This window comes from Spinacia oleracea, chromosome 4 (genome assembly GCF_020520425.1).
Source record: "Spinacia oleracea cultivar Varoflay chromosome 4, BTI_SOV_V1, whole genome shotgun sequence".
In the NCBI taxonomy this organism is placed as follows: domain Eukaryota; kingdom Viridiplantae; phylum Streptophyta; class Magnoliopsida; order Caryophyllales; family Amaranthaceae; genus Spinacia; species Spinacia oleracea.
Window position 1 is genome coordinate 34,067,239 of NC_079490.1, and position 20,151 is coordinate 34,087,389.

The 20,151-nt window shown below is 38.5% G+C and overlaps 1 protein-coding gene across 1 annotated transcript in view; it reads right to left on the bottom strand.

Annotated features, from left to right (window-relative positions):
• Positions 1-375: 375 nt before the first annotated feature.
• LOC130471451 (uncharacterized) overlaps positions 376-20,151 on the bottom strand; it is a 63,182-nt gene continuing 43,406 nt past the window's right edge. The window contains exons 2-5 of the mRNA XM_056841586.1: positions 3,833-3,951; positions 2,887-3,184; positions 1,254-1,409; positions 376-647 (exon numbers count right to left, since the gene is read on the bottom strand). Coding sequence (XP_056697564.1) covers positions 376-647; positions 1,254-1,409; positions 2,887-3,184; positions 3,833-3,951 — 845 coding nt within the window. The remainder of the gene's footprint in view (positions 648-1,253; positions 1,410-2,886; positions 3,185-3,832; positions 3,952-20,151) is intronic.

The following is a 20,151-nucleotide window of genomic DNA, read 5'->3' on the forward strand; positions in this document are numbered from 1 at the left end:
TTAGCTTTTCTTTCTTGCCAAAACTCATTACACCTTTCATTGGTGAAACTTTGAGTAACAATTTGCCACCCACTAATTTTTTTTTTGTCAAGTATGCATAGCTCTTTTGGCGATCTTGCGCTGCTTGAATCTTTGATTGAATAGTTCTAATTTAGTTCATTGTGTCCTCTATCATTTGAGGTCCTAACACCACTGTCTTACTGACGTTGCTCCAACATAGTGGACTTCTACATTTTCTTCCATACAAGGCCTCAAATGGTGTCATTCCTATACTGGCATGATAGCTATTGTTACAGGAAAATCAATCAAATCTAAACTATCTTCCTAACTTCCTTGGAAATCAATTTCACATGCACGAAGCATATCCTCAATGGTCTAAATGGTTCTCTCAGTTTGTCCATATGTGGATGGATGGAACACTATACTCATTTTCAATGTCGTGCCAAATTTCTTCTGTACACTTTCCCAGAAGATTGAAAGAACCCTTGAATCCCTATCTGGCACGATATCCTTAGGAACTCCATGTACTCTCACAACATACTTAATGCAAGCCTTAGCAAGTTGCTCCATCTTTCTAGGTCTCTTCATTGGTATAAACACTGATGGCTTGGTCAGTCTATCTACCACAACCCAATTGGTGTCATTTCCTAGCTTTGACTTGGGAAAACAAGTGTCAAGGTCCATTGAAATACAGTCTCATTTCCAACTTGAAAATTATAATGGTTGAACCTTTCCTTGAGGTCTCTATGTTCTATTTTGACCTTCTGATAAGTCAAATATCTAGCTACAACTCAGCTACTTCATTCTTCATTCTTGGCCATTAATAGACACTTTTCAGATCCTTATACAACTTGTCACCACCTAGGTGAACAGAATATGGTGTATTATGACCTTCTCTCATGAGCTTTTCTTTAACCCTTCGCACATTTGACGCACACACCACCTTCCTTTGTGCCTAAAACTTCCATCAACATGGATCTTAAAATCTATTTTCTTCCCTTGCGAAATCTTTTCCTTGATTCGCTCCAAGTTGACATCTCCAATTTGATTCTCCTTAGTCTCATCCATGCAAACAATATGGCTGCTAGCTCTATGTCAAGGGTAGGGTACATTAGGTTTATACGCATTATAGGTATCATTTCCATTTGATAGAGTTAACACTGACGCGGTTGTCAAACGCATCTTTAGAGCTTGGAATGCTTCCCCACAATTCTCATTCCACTCAAACTTAGCTTCTTTCTTCATCAAGGTACTCATTGGTTTGGCTATCCTAGACAAGTATTGCACAAAGAGTCTATAATATCCAGCTAAACTAAGAAACCTTCGAATTTCAGTGACACTCTTTGGTGTAGGCCATTCACTATTAACCTTAAACTTGGCAGGATTCACTGCAACTTCTTCTTTAGACACTAGATACCCAAAAATGTTACATTCTCCATCCAGAATTCACACTTCGATAATTTCGCATAAAATAGGTTATCTCTAAGTGTACTTAACATAGATCCTAAATGTTCAACATGCTCCTTATTTCTCTTCGAATACACCAAGATATCATCTACAAAACACTAAAAACTTATCCATAAATTCATGGGACACACGATTCTTCAAGTCCATGAATATTGTAGGTGCATTGGCCAACCCAAATGGCATAACAGTGAACTCGAAATGACTATATCTTGTCCTAAATGCAATCTTTGGTATATCGTTATCCGCAATTCTCAATTGATGATAACCTGATCACAATTCGATCTTCCAGAAATTTCCTGCTTCCTTAAATTGGTCAAAATAGGTGTCTATCCTAGGCAAAAGGGTACTTTGCTCTTAATTATGACCTCAGTGGTTTCCTTGTAGTCTATACAATGTCTCATACTCTTATCCTTCTCTTTCATAAAACAATTGGTGCTCCCCATTGTGATGCACTTGGTCTAATATAACTTTTCTCAAACAAACCTTTCAATTTACCCTTCAACTCACTCACTTCTTCTGGAGTTAATCTATATGGATCTTTCGAAATAGGTGCATTTTCAGGTTCTAAGTTTATAGTAAAGTCAATAGGTCGATTGGGAGGCATTTATGGGGTCTCTTCCGGAAACACATCCATAAACTCATTCACAACTTCAATGTCCTCAGGTTTATCCTTAACTTTATTATTAAGGTCTCTCACATTGCATAAGAATAATGGGTTCCCTTTACTGACTAGCTTCACGAGTTCAATTTCCGTGATAATTTATATGTTTCTAGGCTTACCCAAAACGACGATAGGTACTATTGTACTTAATCTAGATCTCAAATCAACCTTCTTCTTTTCGCAGTCACTTTTTTCTTTGAACATGGACAACCAATCCATCACTAAAATCACCTCCAATTCTCCTAATTTAATCTCAATCAGGTTAGACAGGAAAATGGTTTTGGCTATGGTCAAGGCACATTCTTGTGAATCTTGGTACTTACTATACTACTAGTTGGTATAATTATGGGTACCTCAATGACTCTGGTTCCCAACATCCTTTCTCTTTTTGCCAGTTTCGCTTGCAATCTTGTTCTTCCTCACCTGTAGTCCATACAGAGGAGCGACCTTTCTATATATAGAGGGTATCTAGAGAAGTAAGGATCTCTCTAGATAGTAACAACTATGAATCCATTTGGCAATCCATTTTCAAACCTTTGAGCCCTAAGCTCCTCCGTTGCCACCACTTCAGGTGCAAATCTAGACAATACTATAACTTGGAATAGTATTCAGTCACAACCATCCCATCCATCTTTAGCTCAATGTACTCTTGGGCTTTCTGTTTTTTTTTCAAGTGCGGTTGGTAAAATTTGGTTCTTAAGGCATCTTTGAATGATTCCCATCCAAATCTAGGTATAGCTCTCAAAGCGTTCTCACACCTTGCCACCACAAATCAGTTTCTCCCATAAGGTAATAGACAACATTATTAACCCTAAGTTTCCCTGGACAGTTTACAACAACCATCAATTTATCAAACTTTCTAAGCCAGTTCTCCAGTACACTTGGGTCAAACTCCCCTTGGTACAGTGGAAGATTACTCTGGACTACCATCTTGAACATTTCCCTAGCAGGGTCATTAATTGAATTTTTCCTAGTCTCTGCTAGGTTCTGAAGTACTGTGGCTAGTTGCCTAACAATATTGGATATTCCTTGCTCATCCAAGACTCGCTTTAATAACTGGGTTTGACATGGACAACACTAAGGTTACAGACCAACAAACCAATCAAATTACTTTGCAACAATGCATAAAATTTCGAACATGATGGGGAAAGTGGAGCCACCTACTAGCCACCCCCTTGACTTGTTCGAACCACATAGTTAAGTGGAAACTAACCATGATGCACTTAGTTAATAATCAATTCGAGAAATAAAACACATAATCCCTTTGCGATACCCACGAAACTTTTAATCAAGATTTGAACTCAAGAGATAACAAAAGGAATTCGATGCTTTTATTAATACTTCAATGAAAAGGCCTTACATCCATCAATAACATTGCTTGTATTTCTCCAAACCATAATTGAACTAATAACCATAAATAGTAGCTTTGCTACTTTATTAATCAACAAAATAAATAACTAAGGATTACAGTTCTTTAAAGACTAATGTCATCACGACGATCATCTCTTTCTTTGGATTGTTCTGGAGTAAAATCTTGATCCTCTGGATCATCCATGTTGTCTTCCCGATCAGAATATTTATCCATAACCTCATCATCCTATTGTGACACTCTATTAATGTCATTATTAGCTTTCGGTTCTACTTCAAAGCCACTAGACAACTCAATAGTAGGGTTCATGAACCACTGGATTCGGATTTTTCAACCTCAACAACTTCACCATAATCATTCAATTTCTCATTTTCTTCCATTTCATACTCATAATCGTCATCTATGTCACCTAGACCTAATCCCATAGCAAGCATACCATCTTCATAGCACCTTTCTGCTAATTCAATGATAGTAGTCATAACCTCAGTATCATGCCTTCATCTACCATCTACATTACAATACTTCCTCCAACTATGTGTATCATTCTCAAAATGCATATCACTGAACTTATGCTTAAGCTCTATATAAGGTGTACTATGGGGTAAACAATATACAATCATCTTAGGCATAACATCAATTTTCCTCAAATGTTGCAATTCTTAAGCGTCCCAAAATAGTTGTATGCAAGCTCAATCTTCTTCAGATACACATATGGAGTCTCACTATCAAGGTTCTCTAACTGTCCTAGATTGGAAAACTTTGAGCGCAACATTCTTAAGTCCTAAAAACACACACTTAAGAGTCTCACTAATCGTATTCCCAACAAAATTCAACCCCCTAGGATACAATAAATAGTTCATGGAGCCAGACAATTTCAATGCACAAGTATATGCTCAACATGAAATATGATGCAAATAATCACATAAAGCAAGATAAAACATGGTCAAAACATATACATGGCAATTAATAAATCACATTATCATATAAAATGCATACTTAAACTAATATGCCCTTCTTAATCTACCCATTCCTCACTTGGAAGTAATATTAATTTTCGAAATTAATTAAGAAATAACTCCTAACTTAGTTGAAATTATTAAAATTAAAATCGAAAATTAATAAAAATTATTCATTAATTAAATAAATTAATTTTGGATAATTTAAAAAAAAAGAAAAAAAAGAATCCGAAAATTAAATAAAAAAAAATAATTTCGAAAAAGATTCGAATAAATAAATAAAAAAAAAATTTGGATATTTAAATAAAAGAAAATCTGAAGATAATAAAAATAATTCGAATTTAATTCGAAAATTTTGAATAAATAAATAAAAAAAGAATTCGGAAAAATTAATTAAATTAAATAATAATCCAAACTATTCAACTCATTTCAAACGACACAAAATAATTGGTTTTTGACTTTTAAAATTTTGAGTACTCAAAATAATACGTTTTGACTTTAGGAAAATAATATTTAAAAATCCTAAAGTTCAGCATTAGTCTCCGATTACCACTTTGTAGTATTGCTTACTACAAAGAAGGAATGAAACTAAGCTCTAGTATACCACTTTGTAACACCCTAATAATTCCTTACTTTTATAAAATCATTTTCCAACTTAAAATAAAGGAATTACTAAAGTATTACCGCCACCGTGATAACGGTTAAGGCTATTACCAGAATTACGCAGCGGAATTTAATGTCAAATAACTTTTCAAAACACAAATAATTAAATTATCAAGGCCTCCTACAAATTGGAACCATAACGGCCCAAAAACCAAAGTATTAAAAGTTCAACAAATTCAAAACATAATTAAAGTATGAATAGAATAGTTTTAAAGTACGAAAAACATGCAACTCTCTCAATCATCCCAAGCCACATGATTTCGATCGTACTTCGATCTACCAACCTGCTATATTATTCTACTCCCCAACAATGCAAGTTCAAATGATGGATCATCATAGGGTCATTAAGGCAAAGGCCATGACCAAAAGACACAAAGCACGTAGTCAGCAAAAGCTGAGTACTTACAAGAATAGAGTGAAACAAAACTATAAACATGCATCACTCACTAAGTACCAATCAACATGCAAAAGCCATTTAATAAATAACAAGTAAATCAGGAATACAAGACTCGACACTTGACTCGACTCTTGACTCACAATTTAATTAGAATAAGCTTCGAACGGGCCAAAGGAATATTCCATAAAGGAACGGTGATGGGAGTCAACCATACACCAAATAATAAATAATAATATCGGGCCATACCGAGTGTCGGGCCATACCGACGGAATTCCTGCGCATAATATGAATGAAACAACGTCTTGTATCATTAGTAGGAGATCAAGCTTCCCGGCAAGTCTCCCCCCCATTGTTCATACTCAAGGTATATACGTTCCAAGAGTTTTGAAGCTTGTTCTGGTTGCACTTTACGTTTATTAATATTTTATTAATGGTGAACTCGAGACTCGGACACACATACATACATACATACATACAATTAATAAACGATAACCAAAACAATCTCATTTTAACCCTTTAGGACTTGTGATCAATAAATCAAGACGTAGTGAAATTACTACCAAGTTCCTTCTCACAAAAGGTGAGATTCCACATCATGCCTATTAACATGAGGGTTGTGCCCTTGCACGACAAATCCTAATTCATTTCATATAAAATATTCCCAACTGAACCCTACATGTGCGGTGGCTTACGTGAGCGAACCCTTCACATGTGGTAAAATAAATAGTACAACGAGGTACGAATAATTGGCTCAAAAGTATGCTAGACATCCCGTACAATAGCATAACAATAAATAATCCATCCCTTGCATGTGAAACAAACCATACATGCATAAATATTGAACAACATGATTGAAAATGAAATCCATACTCACAATAGTCCCAACATTCTTGTTCAATCAACAAACCAATACTTCCAACAATAATAATTAACATGATCGTTCACCAAATCAACTATGAATTCACCAAGTTCACGTAATACAATTCACATCCATAAACAATCATGTAATGTCCCTTGACAATTAATGTGGCCGCCCTAGACTTGTACGTACCTAGAATACCTAAGTACGGGGCCACTGTGCGAATCACAACTTACTAGAAATCAACTCTTATAAACACAATGGAGAAACTTAATTATTATCCATGTTTACTAAATTTCCAGCAACTTTGTTTAGTTTTAAAACACTTGAATTAATTAGAACTTAATCGTTCGTTAATAAAATAATAGTCTCAATCAATCGTTTAAAACCCTAGCATGGAATTAATTTATTTTCATGTATAAAACCATTAAAAGTTGACGTTTTAAGTCTTTACAATATTCTGAATAATATAATTGATTATCATAATTAAATTCATCATCTAATTATGCTAATCAATCGCCCATAAGGCTTAGATTAAAACTCCAATCATAGTTTGTAATTAAAACCATTAAAACTAATAAAATTATAATATTTTATTAATGAACGATTTTATTAAATCTGAAAATTATAATATTTCAATTCAAAACATTCTTCAATAATTCAAACATACAAATCCTCAAAATTCGGTGTTCATAACCGATCCCAGCATTTTAATTAATCAAAACCAATAATAATAATAGTATAATTTAAATACGGAATTGAAATAGAATAGGCAAGGAAGAGAAATATACCAATCCGACCTATAGCACGGAACAACCACGAATTAATTGTGATTGGGCGAAAGAATTGAGTGAACAAACAAGAACACACACACACACACACACACACACACACACACACACACACACACACACACACACACACACACACACACACACACACACACGCCTTGTGTGTGTGTGCGCGCGGCGAGAACGAAGAGCAAGGGCAAGGTAGCAGCTGTGCGCAAGCAAGAGGGACGAGGGCGCGGGCTAGCGAGAGCAAGAGGGACGAGGGAAGAGAGGTGTGTGGCTGGGCGAGAGGCAGCACACACACAACAATAACACAACAACACAGCATCAGCGCAGGGGCGTGTTGGCGCTGCGCGAGGGAGCAAGAGAGTGTGAGGTGTGCGGGTGGTTACGTTCACGAGGGCACGAGGCAGTGAGCATCAAGGGCGAGGGGCGTGGGTGCTCAAGGCACAAGAAACGAGCGCATAATTGCTGTGCGTGCTCGGCAAGGAGACGGGCCAAAGAAAGGAGAAGAGAAATTACTGCAGCAGGATTTTAGAATGCTCATAACATTTAATCTACAACTCGGAATTGATCGATTTTTGAGGAAAAGTTCAAGAACTTTTCGAGATATACAAATTTGAAGAAGAAACCTTTTTCTGAAAACGATCGGAAGTAGGAGAAAAACGGCCAAACATAAGTTCGACGAAAGAAAGAAGAATTTAGGGTTAGGGTTTTACTTTTAGGTTTAATGAATAATAGAGAGCGATTTTGAGGGTGAGCACCTATATTTATAGGCTTAGGAAACTCAAAGATGGGCTAGGCTTTTGGATTCCCTTTCGGGCTTCATTAAACATAGGATGGGCTTGTTTAATTTGTTTGGACTTGAACTTGGAATTGAATTGGGCTAGATTCATTTAAAATCGTTTTACTTTTGAAACCCAATTAAATTCTCAACATTAAATAATAAATTCGTTTGGTAATAATTAAACTAATAAATATTCTAATTAAATAAAATACATTTAAATAACATTTAAATGCGTTTTAAATTCTAAAAATCATGAAAATACTTTATAAATAGGAAATTTTGGTATTTACTACCTTTAAAATACACCATTTTTGTATTTACTACCTTATAAAAATTTTATTTTAAATTACTACCTTAAACTTCCAGATTTTTTTTATTTACTACCACTTTACAGTTTTTTCATTTTAAAATTAAGATATCTCTTTCGTTTCTTAATCGTTTAAAGTGATTCGAAGTTCATTATTTTCCTTTTTCTATAGGGATTTCATTGAGAATGTCATTTCAAAAAAATTCGTTTGATAATTCATAAATATTTTAAAATTTTAAAAATAATATTTAATTTGTTTAAACTTTTACGAAATGTTAAAAGGTAAGATCCCTATGGAATCCTTACATATAAATGAGAAGAATGGGCTTTGAATCACTTAAAATGATTAAGAAACGAAAGAGATATCTCAATTTTAAAATGAGAAAATTGTAAAATGGTAGTGAATACAAAAAAAATGGAACTTAAAGGTAGTAATTTAAAATAAAATTTTCATAAGGTAGTAAATACAAAAGTGGTGTATTTTTAAGGTAGTAAATACCAAAAAATCCTTATAAATATAATAAAATGTATTCATAAGATACAGAAAAATACGAGGTATTACAGTCTACCCTCCTTAAAAGAAGTCTCGTCCCGAAACTTGGGCACGAAAATCATAATTTGAAATCAAAACTTGAGACTTTATGAGACTTTATTGCGTTTTCTTTGCAAAATTTTTTTTAGTTGCTGTACTCTTTAAGTAATTCAACATGGCAATATGAAGTGCAATTTCCATAGAAGGCACTAAATTAAGCACAAAATAAGGGAAAATAAGGTAAAAGTGCGAAATTCTACCGCACTCTACCCCCCTTAAAAGAAACGAGTTACGGCCCCGTAACTCAACTACCCTCGGGAAATAGCTAGGAATATTTTCTCATATCGTCCCCAGCTTCCAGAGACCACAAAACTTCATTAGCCCACAAAACTTTCACAATTTTAACACCCTTAGTTCGTATACTACGCACTTTACAATCCAGGATTTGACTGGTCTTTCCTCGAAGATAAACATTCGTCTAATTCTATAGTTTCCGGTTGCAACACATGCGACCTATCCGAAACATACTTTCTCAATTGAGATATATGAAACACATTATGCACTCTATGCCGGTCCATGGGTAAGGCTAGTGTAGACACCTACTTTTGTCCCCATTCCCGAAAGGGAAGGTTCGATGATGAGAGCATAAATCTCCACTTGGCAACGCATCTCCTATAAAATAACGAATCTCAAATCACCCTTTCATTTCAGCCAAAGCTTCCATTTATAGAAACCTGCTAAAAGTAGTAGCTGCCGTAAAAGGTAATTGCTAAAAGTAGTAAGAATAAAAAGATAGAAACCTGTCAGAAATAGGTGTTGCACTCCAACATAAATCCTAAAAGAGATAGAAAATGTAAAAGAAATTCTATTCCTATCGCAATTCGATAAAAGAGTTAACGTATTAATTAAACTCATAACGAACCTAGAGTTCGTAAAGGGCCCAGACGCATTCCGTCGTAAATTGATACGCACCAAATAACTCGGATTAAGTCTCTTAATGGACTCCATACTCTAGAGTCCAATCTGACAAAGAATTCTGCCCAGATCCTATTTCCAACGCCCAGCCCTGGGCGCCGAAATCTTTGACGCCCAGTGCTGGGCGCCGAAAATACCTGGGACGGATTCTTTTCCTAATCCGTTTCGTATTCATATTCCTGAAAATCTATCTTTCTACGCCACTTTTTCCTATAAATAGACCCCTAAAGCCGACGTGAAAAACACAACACAACACACAATTCCATAACCTGAGTATTGACTCTAGCCTTAAGCCTAGCCTCACGCTGCGAAATTGATCCGGCGTTCTATCGCAATCGACCCAAAAGTCGAACAGAACGCATCCTGTCCCTTGTAGCTTATGAATTAAGCCCAAATACTGGAACATTGCTTGGAAACCCGAGATTCGTTAAATAAAAGGAGAAATAGCAAAGCCAAGTGGTTAGTTTTCTGAGAACCTTGACGCACCTCTCAAGGGTGCGTTGTAATGTGTCCCTCATATGATTTAATCTCTTTCATCACCCTTTTATAAAATTGTCAAACTATTAACTTGATTGATCTATCACGCCTAATAAGATAATACCTTAGACAATTGAATTATCATGCTAGGTACCTTAAATCAATATAAATAAGATAATCACGATCGATTTAGTATTATGTGTTGCATATTGCTAAAATCAATTCAGAATAGTTTAATAGTTTAAACGCATGTCCCTTCAATTATTTATGCTGAGCTAGTAAGAATAACCTGCCTCTGGAGTTATCGATGAGCACTCCTCGGTACTTACAGTCCCCCGAACTCTTAATCTCCGCCCTGCGGGTGTACGTTGAGCGATCCCCACACCAGGGATCACAAGGGAACCAATGGCCGTCGTGGTCGAAATAAATTGCACTCCCTTTATGTCACGATAACCGGGTTTTGTCAGTTTTTCTCATTGTCGTTAAAAACTGAATGACGGCTCCTATATTACTAGTCGATTGGGTGTAAACTCACAGGAAATCTAACTACACTTGATCTGACAACGTCACGCCCACGAGGGACGAGGTCACGCATTAGCCTCGTGCTTTTTCGACCCCCTCACAGTGGCGACTCCACTGGGGAACGTTAATAAAATACTCGTGCTCGTAGGTAATCATAATAGCCGAAGGGTGAAACGATCCTACTCTGCGTTTATTTCCTTATCAAGTTGGGACGACCTGAAAATCAGCATATTAATGTGAACTGACAGAACCGCATAACGAATCTCGGCTCCCTTGGCATGTTTCATCTCGGGAGTTGGGACTAAGGATACCCATCGCCAATCGGGGGGTGCATACGCTTCGAATGTTGTCCACTCGGTACTTGTCGCTAGTAGTACACCTGTCGAAAACCCAATCGCTCGCCCACTAAGGTCCCTCTCATTGGTGCATGCCCCCTTGGCTTACATCGTGATTGGCCTCTTGGGACGAAATTCGTCTGTTGAATGCACTACCTCGACCGGGGCATGTGTTGGACCTACGATAGAAGCGGTACCGAGCCAGGCGCAAATATTACGCATAGAAGCCTATCATAAACTACATGACATATTATTTTTTTGCTTCATGTTGTAATGTTAGTTATGTGTAGCGAATTACGTGATTATGTTGTGATTGTGTGTGACAAATAATGCTAGAAAACCAACGACCCTAAAAATTGCCCAAACATTCATAAACACCAATTGGCCAAAGAGTTATACCTAAATACGTGTCCCGCAATTCCAGGCGATCGCCACAAAAATAAGCGACGCACAAGACGGCCTGTAACGGATCCCACGACGCTGCATAACGCGCAAAGGACGTTTTTGGGAAAGCACGCAAAATTAAGGCGTATGTACAAAAAAAAATAGACGAACAGAATACGAGTACCAGTCAGGGACGCATTTTCAGCGCCCCTGGCTGGGCGCCAATTATTTCAACGCCCCTGCTGGGCGCTGAAGTTGCTGCTTGGCCTTTTGGCCAGGCACCGCAGCCTCGGTGCCCGCGCACAAAATATACCTAGCAATAAAAAATTCGTAACAAGTTTGCTACGAGGATGTATGAAAAGGCACTCAATTCTAAGGACGACTTATAAATTAAACAACTCTTTGCGTCGTCATTAGGCCTCCTATGACGAAAATGTTCGGCACCAAAATCGAGCACGCTAATTAAATCATCTTGAATGTCACATGGGCAAAGTATTAAAAAAAATGTTCAAATAAAGTTTTCAAGGAAAAATAATGTTCGAATAAAAAATAAATAAATCCGTGTCTAGACTAGGCTATGCCAAAGTACAATCTAAATCCTAAGTCTTAGTTGTCTTATACATAGAATCGGTCCTAATGCTTGGTGTCGTCCTGCAAGTTAAAAGGTTAAACCATATTGAGTCTCCCTTCCTAACATTTAAAAGAAATCAATAAGCACCCATATGTAATTGTCATCCCTTGCTAAGAATCTACGGCCTCAATACTCTCTCTCACCAATAAAAAGAATATATTATGTAATTCAAGTATTTGCAAAATGGAAATAGTCACATTCTGAAAATCATTCCTCCATAGTCGAACAACCCCCAAAGTGAAACTAAGGTGTCAATACCATTGGCAAAAAAATTAATGGCCTCAAGGCTTATGATCACATTGGGTCACGACTATCATAGTCCTCTCGAGCCACTCGCTCCTTGAAATACTCCTAAGTACGGACTAAAAGATTTTCCATGAATGCAACATGACGAACCATTAAAATACCCAAGTCGGCATGCCATAAGGCTACCATTGGGGTAAAGCAATACACACTAAGAGGGAAGCCGCACTAATGATTCTAGTCTTGCGAAAATGAAAATTCGATCTCCCCAACTAACTACCTTGCCAACATTAAGCAAAATGGCGCATGACAAATGAACACCCAAGGGTTAAAATCTAAAGTGTCAACCAACGAAAGTTATGGTCTAATTAGCCGAAGTTTGAGAGTCGCTTGGTCAAGTATTATAGGCTTACACCTCGTCATTATTTTGAATCTAGGCCACCTCCTTGTATTCATACACGGGTTATAATCAGAAAAATTAATGAAAGTTCGAGTCTAAATCACAACTTTCAATTAAATCCCGAAAACTGGAATCTGAAAAGAAGCAAAAAATTATTTTCGATGTAATTCTTTCGTTAAATTTCAATAAAGTAAAAATAACATTTTGAATCTACGCTATTTTCACATTTTAAGAAACGACTAAATACGCTTGCAAAGTAAGACAATTTAAAGGTCCACCCTAGGCCTACTAAAGTTAAAGGTCCATTATAGGCCTACCAAACGAGGCTCACTCAGTCTCGCCTCGGGACTCAAAGACCACAACCATCTACCTTTTAGCCCAAGTAAAAAAGGGGAGGAATCCCAAGCAAAAAAGAAAAAAAGAGAAAGAGAAAAGGGAGAGCGAAAAGAGCAAGCCATGAAATACTTAAAGAGAAAGAGAAAAGGGAGAGTGAAAAGAGCGAGTGTGAGGGGGTCGAAAAAGCACGAGGCTAATGCGTGACCTCGTCCCTCGTGGGCGTGACGTTTCTTTTTGTCAAATCAAGTGTAATTGGATTTCCTGTGAGTTTACACCCAATTGACTAGTAATATAGGAGTCGCCATTCAGTTTTTAACGACAATGAGAAAAACTGACAAAACCCGGTTATCGTGACATAAAGCGAGTGCAATTATGTTTGACCACGACGACCATAGGTTCCCTTGTGATCCCTGGTGTGGGGATCGCTCAACGTACACCCGCAGGGTAGAGATTGAGGGTTCGGGGGACTGTAACTACCGAGAGGAGTACTCGCTCTTCGATAACTCCAGAGGCAGGATATCCTTACTAGCTCAGCATAAATAATTGAAGGGACATGCATTAACTATTAAACTAATCTGAATTGATTTTAACAATGTGCAACACATAATACTAGATCGATCGTGATTATCTTGTTTAGATTGATTGAAGGGACCTAGCATGATAGTTCAATTTCCCAAGATATTATCTTTATTAAGCGTGATCGAACAATCAGATTTAATAGTTTAACAGTTTTATAAAAGGGCGAGGAAAGCGATTAAATCATGCGAAGGGACACATTACGACGCACCCTTGATAGGTGCGTCACGGTTCTCAGAAAACTAACCACTTTGGCTTTGCTATTTCTCCTTTTATTTAACGAATCTTAAGTTTCCGGGCTTAACTCTTCAGCTACAAGGGACAGGATACGTTCTGTTCAATTTTTGGATCGATTGCGACAGAACGCGGGATCAATTTCGCAGCATGAGGCTTAGGCTTAGGTGTTGGAGTCAATACTCAGAATATGAATTGTGTCTTCTCTTCACGTCGAATTAGGGGCTGTATTTATAGGGAAGAGTTCGTGGAAAGATAGAATTTTAGAGCACTAATCTAAGAAGAATTAGGAGAAAACACGTACCCAGGTAATTTCAGCGCCCAGGGCTGGGCGCCGAAGATTTCGGCGCCCAGAGCCAGGCGTTGAAAATAGGGTCTGGGCCGTATTTTCTTTTCAGATTTGGACTCGTGGAATACGGAGTCTTTGAGACTTATCCGAGTCTTTTAGTGCGTATTAACTTTATGACGGAATGCGTCTGGGCCCGTTACGAACTCTAGGTTCGTTAGGATTTTAATTAATACGTAACTCTCGTTTTCGAATTATACTAGGAATAGGATTCCTCTTGCAAATTCTATTTCTTTTAGGATTTATGTCGGAGTGCAACACCTAATTCTGACAGGTTTCTATGTTTTATGTCTTGCCACTTTTAACAACTACCTATTACGGTAGTTACTATTTTTAGCAGGTTTCTATAAATAGCAGGTTCGGGTGAAATGAAAAGGGTGATCGAGATTCGTTATTTTATAGGAGATGCGTTGCCAAGTGGAGATTTATGTTCTCATCATCGAACCTTCCCTTTCGGGAATGGGGACAAAAGTAGGTGTCTACAGTTAGCCCCCACTTTGACTGAGTCTCGGGATGAGACGATGGTCAAAGTACTGGACGGAGTGCGTCACACAAGCCATGGTGTATGTGACCTGTTTTGCGAGGGTCTCACGATCCCCCGAGTGATAACATTTGACTTAAGGGTCATCACTTGAAGTGTCGACATATCCCTCACGTGTCATTGGGATTTGTCAACTGGTAGTATAGAAACTCCCTCACTTTGTCATTGGAAGTATCTAAAGATGTGTAGAAACTCCCTCACTTTGTCATTGGAAGTATCTAAAGATGTTTTCGAAATCAAGGCTATAAAGTGTAACTGGGCCTGGCCAAGCCCAATCACGAGGTAAAATGTTTTTAAAGATTCTCATTTTCAGGGTTAGCTAAACGAGAAAACCCCCTTATTTTTATAGGACGTAAATAGAAGGAAAATCCAGCACATCGCTCTTTTTTGGAAAAACGGAAAACCAATCCTTTAATTTTTGGAAAAAGGGAAAACCAGTCCTTTAATTTTTGGAAAAAGGGAAAACCAGAAAAAGTTATCGCTGCATCGACTAAGGACCTGCGCGGTTAGTGGCGCAGGCCCCGTCGGCTAAAGATGGCGAGCCTGTCCGCTAAGGGTGGACACCCCGTCCGATAGAAGTGGACGAATCTATTTTGAAATTTGTTTGTGTTTTTTTTTGAAAATAAGGACCTACGCGGTTTGTGACGTAGACCCCGCCGGCTAAAGATGGCGAGCCTGTCCGCTAAGGGTGGACACCCTGTCCGATAGAAGTGGACGAATCTGTTTTGAAGTTTTTGAAAAATAAGGACCTACGCGGTTTGTGACGTAGACCCCGCCGGCTGAAGATGGCGAGCCTGTTTGAGTTTTGAAGATCTAATTTTTTTTGAAAACTGAGGACCTGCGCGGTTAGTGACGCAGATCCCGCCGGCTGAAGATGGCGAGCCTGTTTTGTGTTTTTGAAGATTTTATTTTCGAAAACTGAGGACCTGCGCGGTTAGTGACACAGACCCCGCCGGCTGAAGATGGCGAGCCTGTTTTTGTTTTTTGAAGAGTTTATTTTCTTTTCGAGGGATGCTCGGATTTAGTTGCAACCTGAATGTGGGTTGACAACGTGCTTAGACGGACCATTGTCTCGTGGTCATCATCTTTTATGGTTTTGAGCTAGTCTTTACGGCTCAATTTTGCCACTACCTGGGTCCTTGATTAGGGGGACTATGTATAAGTATCAACGGCGACCTTTGTCCTGAGGTCGTAATCTGGTTTTATCTTTTGAGATTATCCAAACACGAGACTTCGTACAGCGTAGTCTGAGAATATTGTTTTAACTTTGCATACTCTCTTTTGAAATATATATTTTCTTTCGAGCCCCCAAGCACTCGTGCTTGACGGTCATTTTTTGTCAAAGAGGTTCCTTGGGGATACGCATTTTGTAATGTCCTTGATTTTGTTTGGGATCGTGCTCGTAAGTGCGAGCGATCTTTGAAGTGGTGTGCTACTCTTAACAAAGCCGTGAGGTGCGACTTTTAGTAAAGAAATCGGCAATTTTCGAGTCGAATGGATACGGCAGGGCCCTTTAGAAGTCAGGGCTTTCTTTTTTGGGTTTGGGATCATTTTCAGCGCCCGGGCCTGGGCGTTAAAGATATCGGCGCCCAGCTCTGGGCGCTGGAAATGACTTCTGGGCAGGTTTCTTGATGACACAGTTGGCCTCTTGTTCGTTCGTTCTCTTTTTTCTTTTCGTCTAGAGATTCTATTTTTGGAACGAACCGTTCATTTGAGATCACCGTTGATTGGTGAATAACAATTATTTCTCGAGAAACCGTAGCCTAATGGTGGACCAAACGGTGTTTATTTTTTCCTTATTCGTTCGTCATTTCTTGGCTTAGAACGATTGTGGGATTCATCTTCAACGCCCAAAGTCAGGCGTGGGATTTGGCGTCGGAGTTGATTATTAGGCAGATCTGCCTCTTTTCCGTTTGCTTATTTCACTTGGAAATTCTACGTATTCTCTTCTCTTTTGTTTTTCTTTATTTTTGGAATGTAGAATTTTATTTAGAGATCACAATGAGTTGAGTGATCGTGATGATTTCTCGAGAAGCCGTAGCCGATTGGTGGACTACGGTGTTTGTCGCTTTGGGGTGATTATTTAAAGGAACTGTGGCTCTTAAGGCGTGCAGTTATTGCAATAGTCGGGCGAGTCTATATGGCCCGAGGAACATACCTTGAGGCGTAAGACTTTGAGCGCGTATATATTTTTTTTCTTTGAACGCGTTCGTGAATGTTCGATACTTAGAATGATGATATGTATGTGCGAACGAGCGTTCATAGAATGGCCGTTGCGTGCGGTCCATTAATCAGTTTGCTTGAATCAATTTTTTTTTGAGCAATGACTGATGTTGAATAGTTTGCTTAGAAGCTTGATAGGGTTCAGGCCCATTGATGAAGTGGGCTCAAGCATCGTGCCTTTTTTTATCGTTTAAACATTTGCTTCGAGATTTTTTATTTTGCTATGGTCGTTTCGTAGCTTGGAGCCCCCAAGTATGCATGTTGGGATGCTTCCTTTTGGCGTACGATTTTTGTAGGTTCTTCCGAGAAAGGTGCCTTGGGGTTCCGCTCGTGTAGGTGCGAGCTATCCCTTCCGTGGTAGGTAATATTTTGCTACCTTTAATCCTTAATGTAGAAGTCGTGTGGCTTGCATTTTGAAATTGGGCGATAAGTAGTCCTTGCCTCTTTTACACATGCTCTTGGTCGTGCCCGCATTAGTGCAATATGCCTTACTCTTTTTTTTTAGACTTGTACCGTGGGATGGTTGAACTTATGGTGCGACGTAGGCTTGTGTGGCCTAAAAACGTGTCTTAGAACATTCCTCCAGGTGTTGGGATTATCATTATTATTTTTTGCATTGGAGTACTTCATCACGCCTCGTTCAAGTGCTCGAACAAGTGTAGCATCTTCTGCGTGGGTGTGCACGGCTTATTACTTCGTTCGATGCGAGGATTCATAGATGTTTCTTTCTCGTTTTTATATCTGGGCAAAATTTGGTAAGAAGAGATATTCAGCGCCCAGGCTGGGGTGTTAAAGATATCGGCGCCCAGCTCTGGGCGTTGAAAATGATTTCTTGGCTGAATTTGTCAGTTTTTTGTCCTTGATTTTTCTTTCGCTTTTGCTTTGGAACGACGTAGACTGTGTAACAAGCGCTTATAGGGCGAGCGTTATGTGCAGTAGTTTGATCGGAGTTTAAGTGACTCGCGATTTTCAGTTACCCTTGATAGTGGGGTGACTTTATATATTCTAAGTAGTGCTTAGAATTTGGGAGGGGTTGTAGCCATTCTAAGGTTCGTTTTACACGATTAAAGCTTAGGATTGTGCCCCTATGACGTGTGTATAGCATTAGCGTTGAGAATTTGCGATAAAATCATCATTTCGAGCATTCATGGTGACATGGATTATGAATAGTTTGAACCAGACTCGTTTAGTGCGAGGTACGTTCGAGTAGTGATTTGCTACTTCTCTTGTAGATGTCGTATTGTGCGACATTGCCATGGTCAAGGTAGTCACATGTTGAAGTGTGCCTCGACCAAAAGCTAGGTGCCTTTCTTTACCCATAATCATATTTAGAAATCTCTTTGACTCACTTGCAACATCGAGATAAATGCATACTTAGCTTAAACCAACGACACTTTATTATGTTCGAAGAATTTATTTGAAAATTATTTGAAATCCGAGTCCTACTGTGTGCAATCCGAGGTGCCCTAAGTAAGTTGACTTATAGAAGGGTTCGTATAGGATTACATGAGTGAATCAAAATACTGTTACGATTTTTGGAATGCGGTCTAAGGATTTGCTGGAAGCCAGGGTGCAGGCGTCAAGATATTACTTGTGCCCGTGTGGCACATGCTTTGGGCTTTTAGGGCCATCTTTTCCAGAATTGCGGGAATATAAACCGTTTTTAAATTGACTTAGATTTACTTGGTGTATGTCTGCACAAAAGGTCTTAGTTCTTTCCCTAGCTCTTTCATTTAAATTTTTTAGCCCCCAGTTGCTATTATGTCTTCCCATTAATGATGCTTTCAGATTTCGATTTTAGATGCCCGTGTCATATGTCTGAGTAGGGTGAGCCTTGGTTAAGTGCCAAGTCCTATTGACAATTTCAAAGGGGATTCGCAAGCATTTGAATTACCATGAACGGGTGCCTTGAGTTCGAAGGAACGATGGGGCGATGCCGTAGAACAATCCTCATTATTGCAAGCTTACTGCCTTTACTACTTGTTGGTGATTATGACTGTGTCTAATGGTGAAAGAAGGTCTTTAAGTGAGTTACTTTGCTTTTAGGGAGGGTCAAGTTGAGTAATTTTAGGGGTCATGGACGTTCGCGCTAGCCCCCATTCAATTGAGGCAAAGCGATCTTTTGAGTGTTGGCTAAGTGCCTAGGAGTGTGAGTGCTCCTTCTGGCAAGGGTACGTGCCCTTATTATTTTTCGATGTGTGCTTATTTTGGCATCTTGATGACGTGGATTCTTGCTTTGACTTAAATTTTTCTTTCGACTTGGATTGCAAGTGATTAAATTTCAATAAGGGACTTTATTTTTTATTCTTGTTATTCTATAGGCTTTAATATTTTTGCAAATTGGTTGGACCGAATCATGGATTGCCTACGTATCCGCCTTAAATAGATTTAATTTGGAATCAGGTCTTGCGTATTTCTTAGCCAGAAAATGGTTTCTTAGAATGCCGATTTTAAACAAGTACGTTCGAGTGGACTCGTAATGTTTGAAAAAGGGTGAAATAAGTGTACGAAAATTTTGGAGCGCGCGTATTTTGCGTATTTTCTACCCCCCAAGTGTTCGTTATTTTTCCGCATGTGTATGGGAAAATATACGAACACTTTTAGGAATTGGGAGTTGAAAGCAAGAACGGCGCCCAGGGCTGGGCGCTATTATTTTCGGCGCCCAGCTCTGGGCGTTGAAAATGTGTTTTGGGCTGCCTTTTTTTTTGCGCTGCTCCTTTTCTTTTTGTGCCAAATATTTGCGAATCTTTTTTGTGCGCTAAATGCTTCTTTTCCTCTTTTGTGCGCTTTGCAAAGTTTTTTTTATTTATTATAATTTAATTTTTTACGTTAAGCGTAGAACGTACTTTTCATTTGTTTTTTTTTTATTCGTGACTCAAGATGGCTTGAAAGACGGGTCGGATAAGATAGGATAATTTGTATAGGTATTAGTCAAGCATAAGGATTACATCTGCTAGGACTCACAATTTGCAGCCTCGTGCTAGTGTCATAAGTTTACATCAACCAAGGCCTATGAGTAGTATGGGGACGGCTCAAGGATGTATCCAAATAAGGTATATGATCATTATACTAATGGTGGTGTAAGAAAAGGTTTGGGCTTTGGAAATAATGGATATAACGCACGTGTCAATGGCCGTAC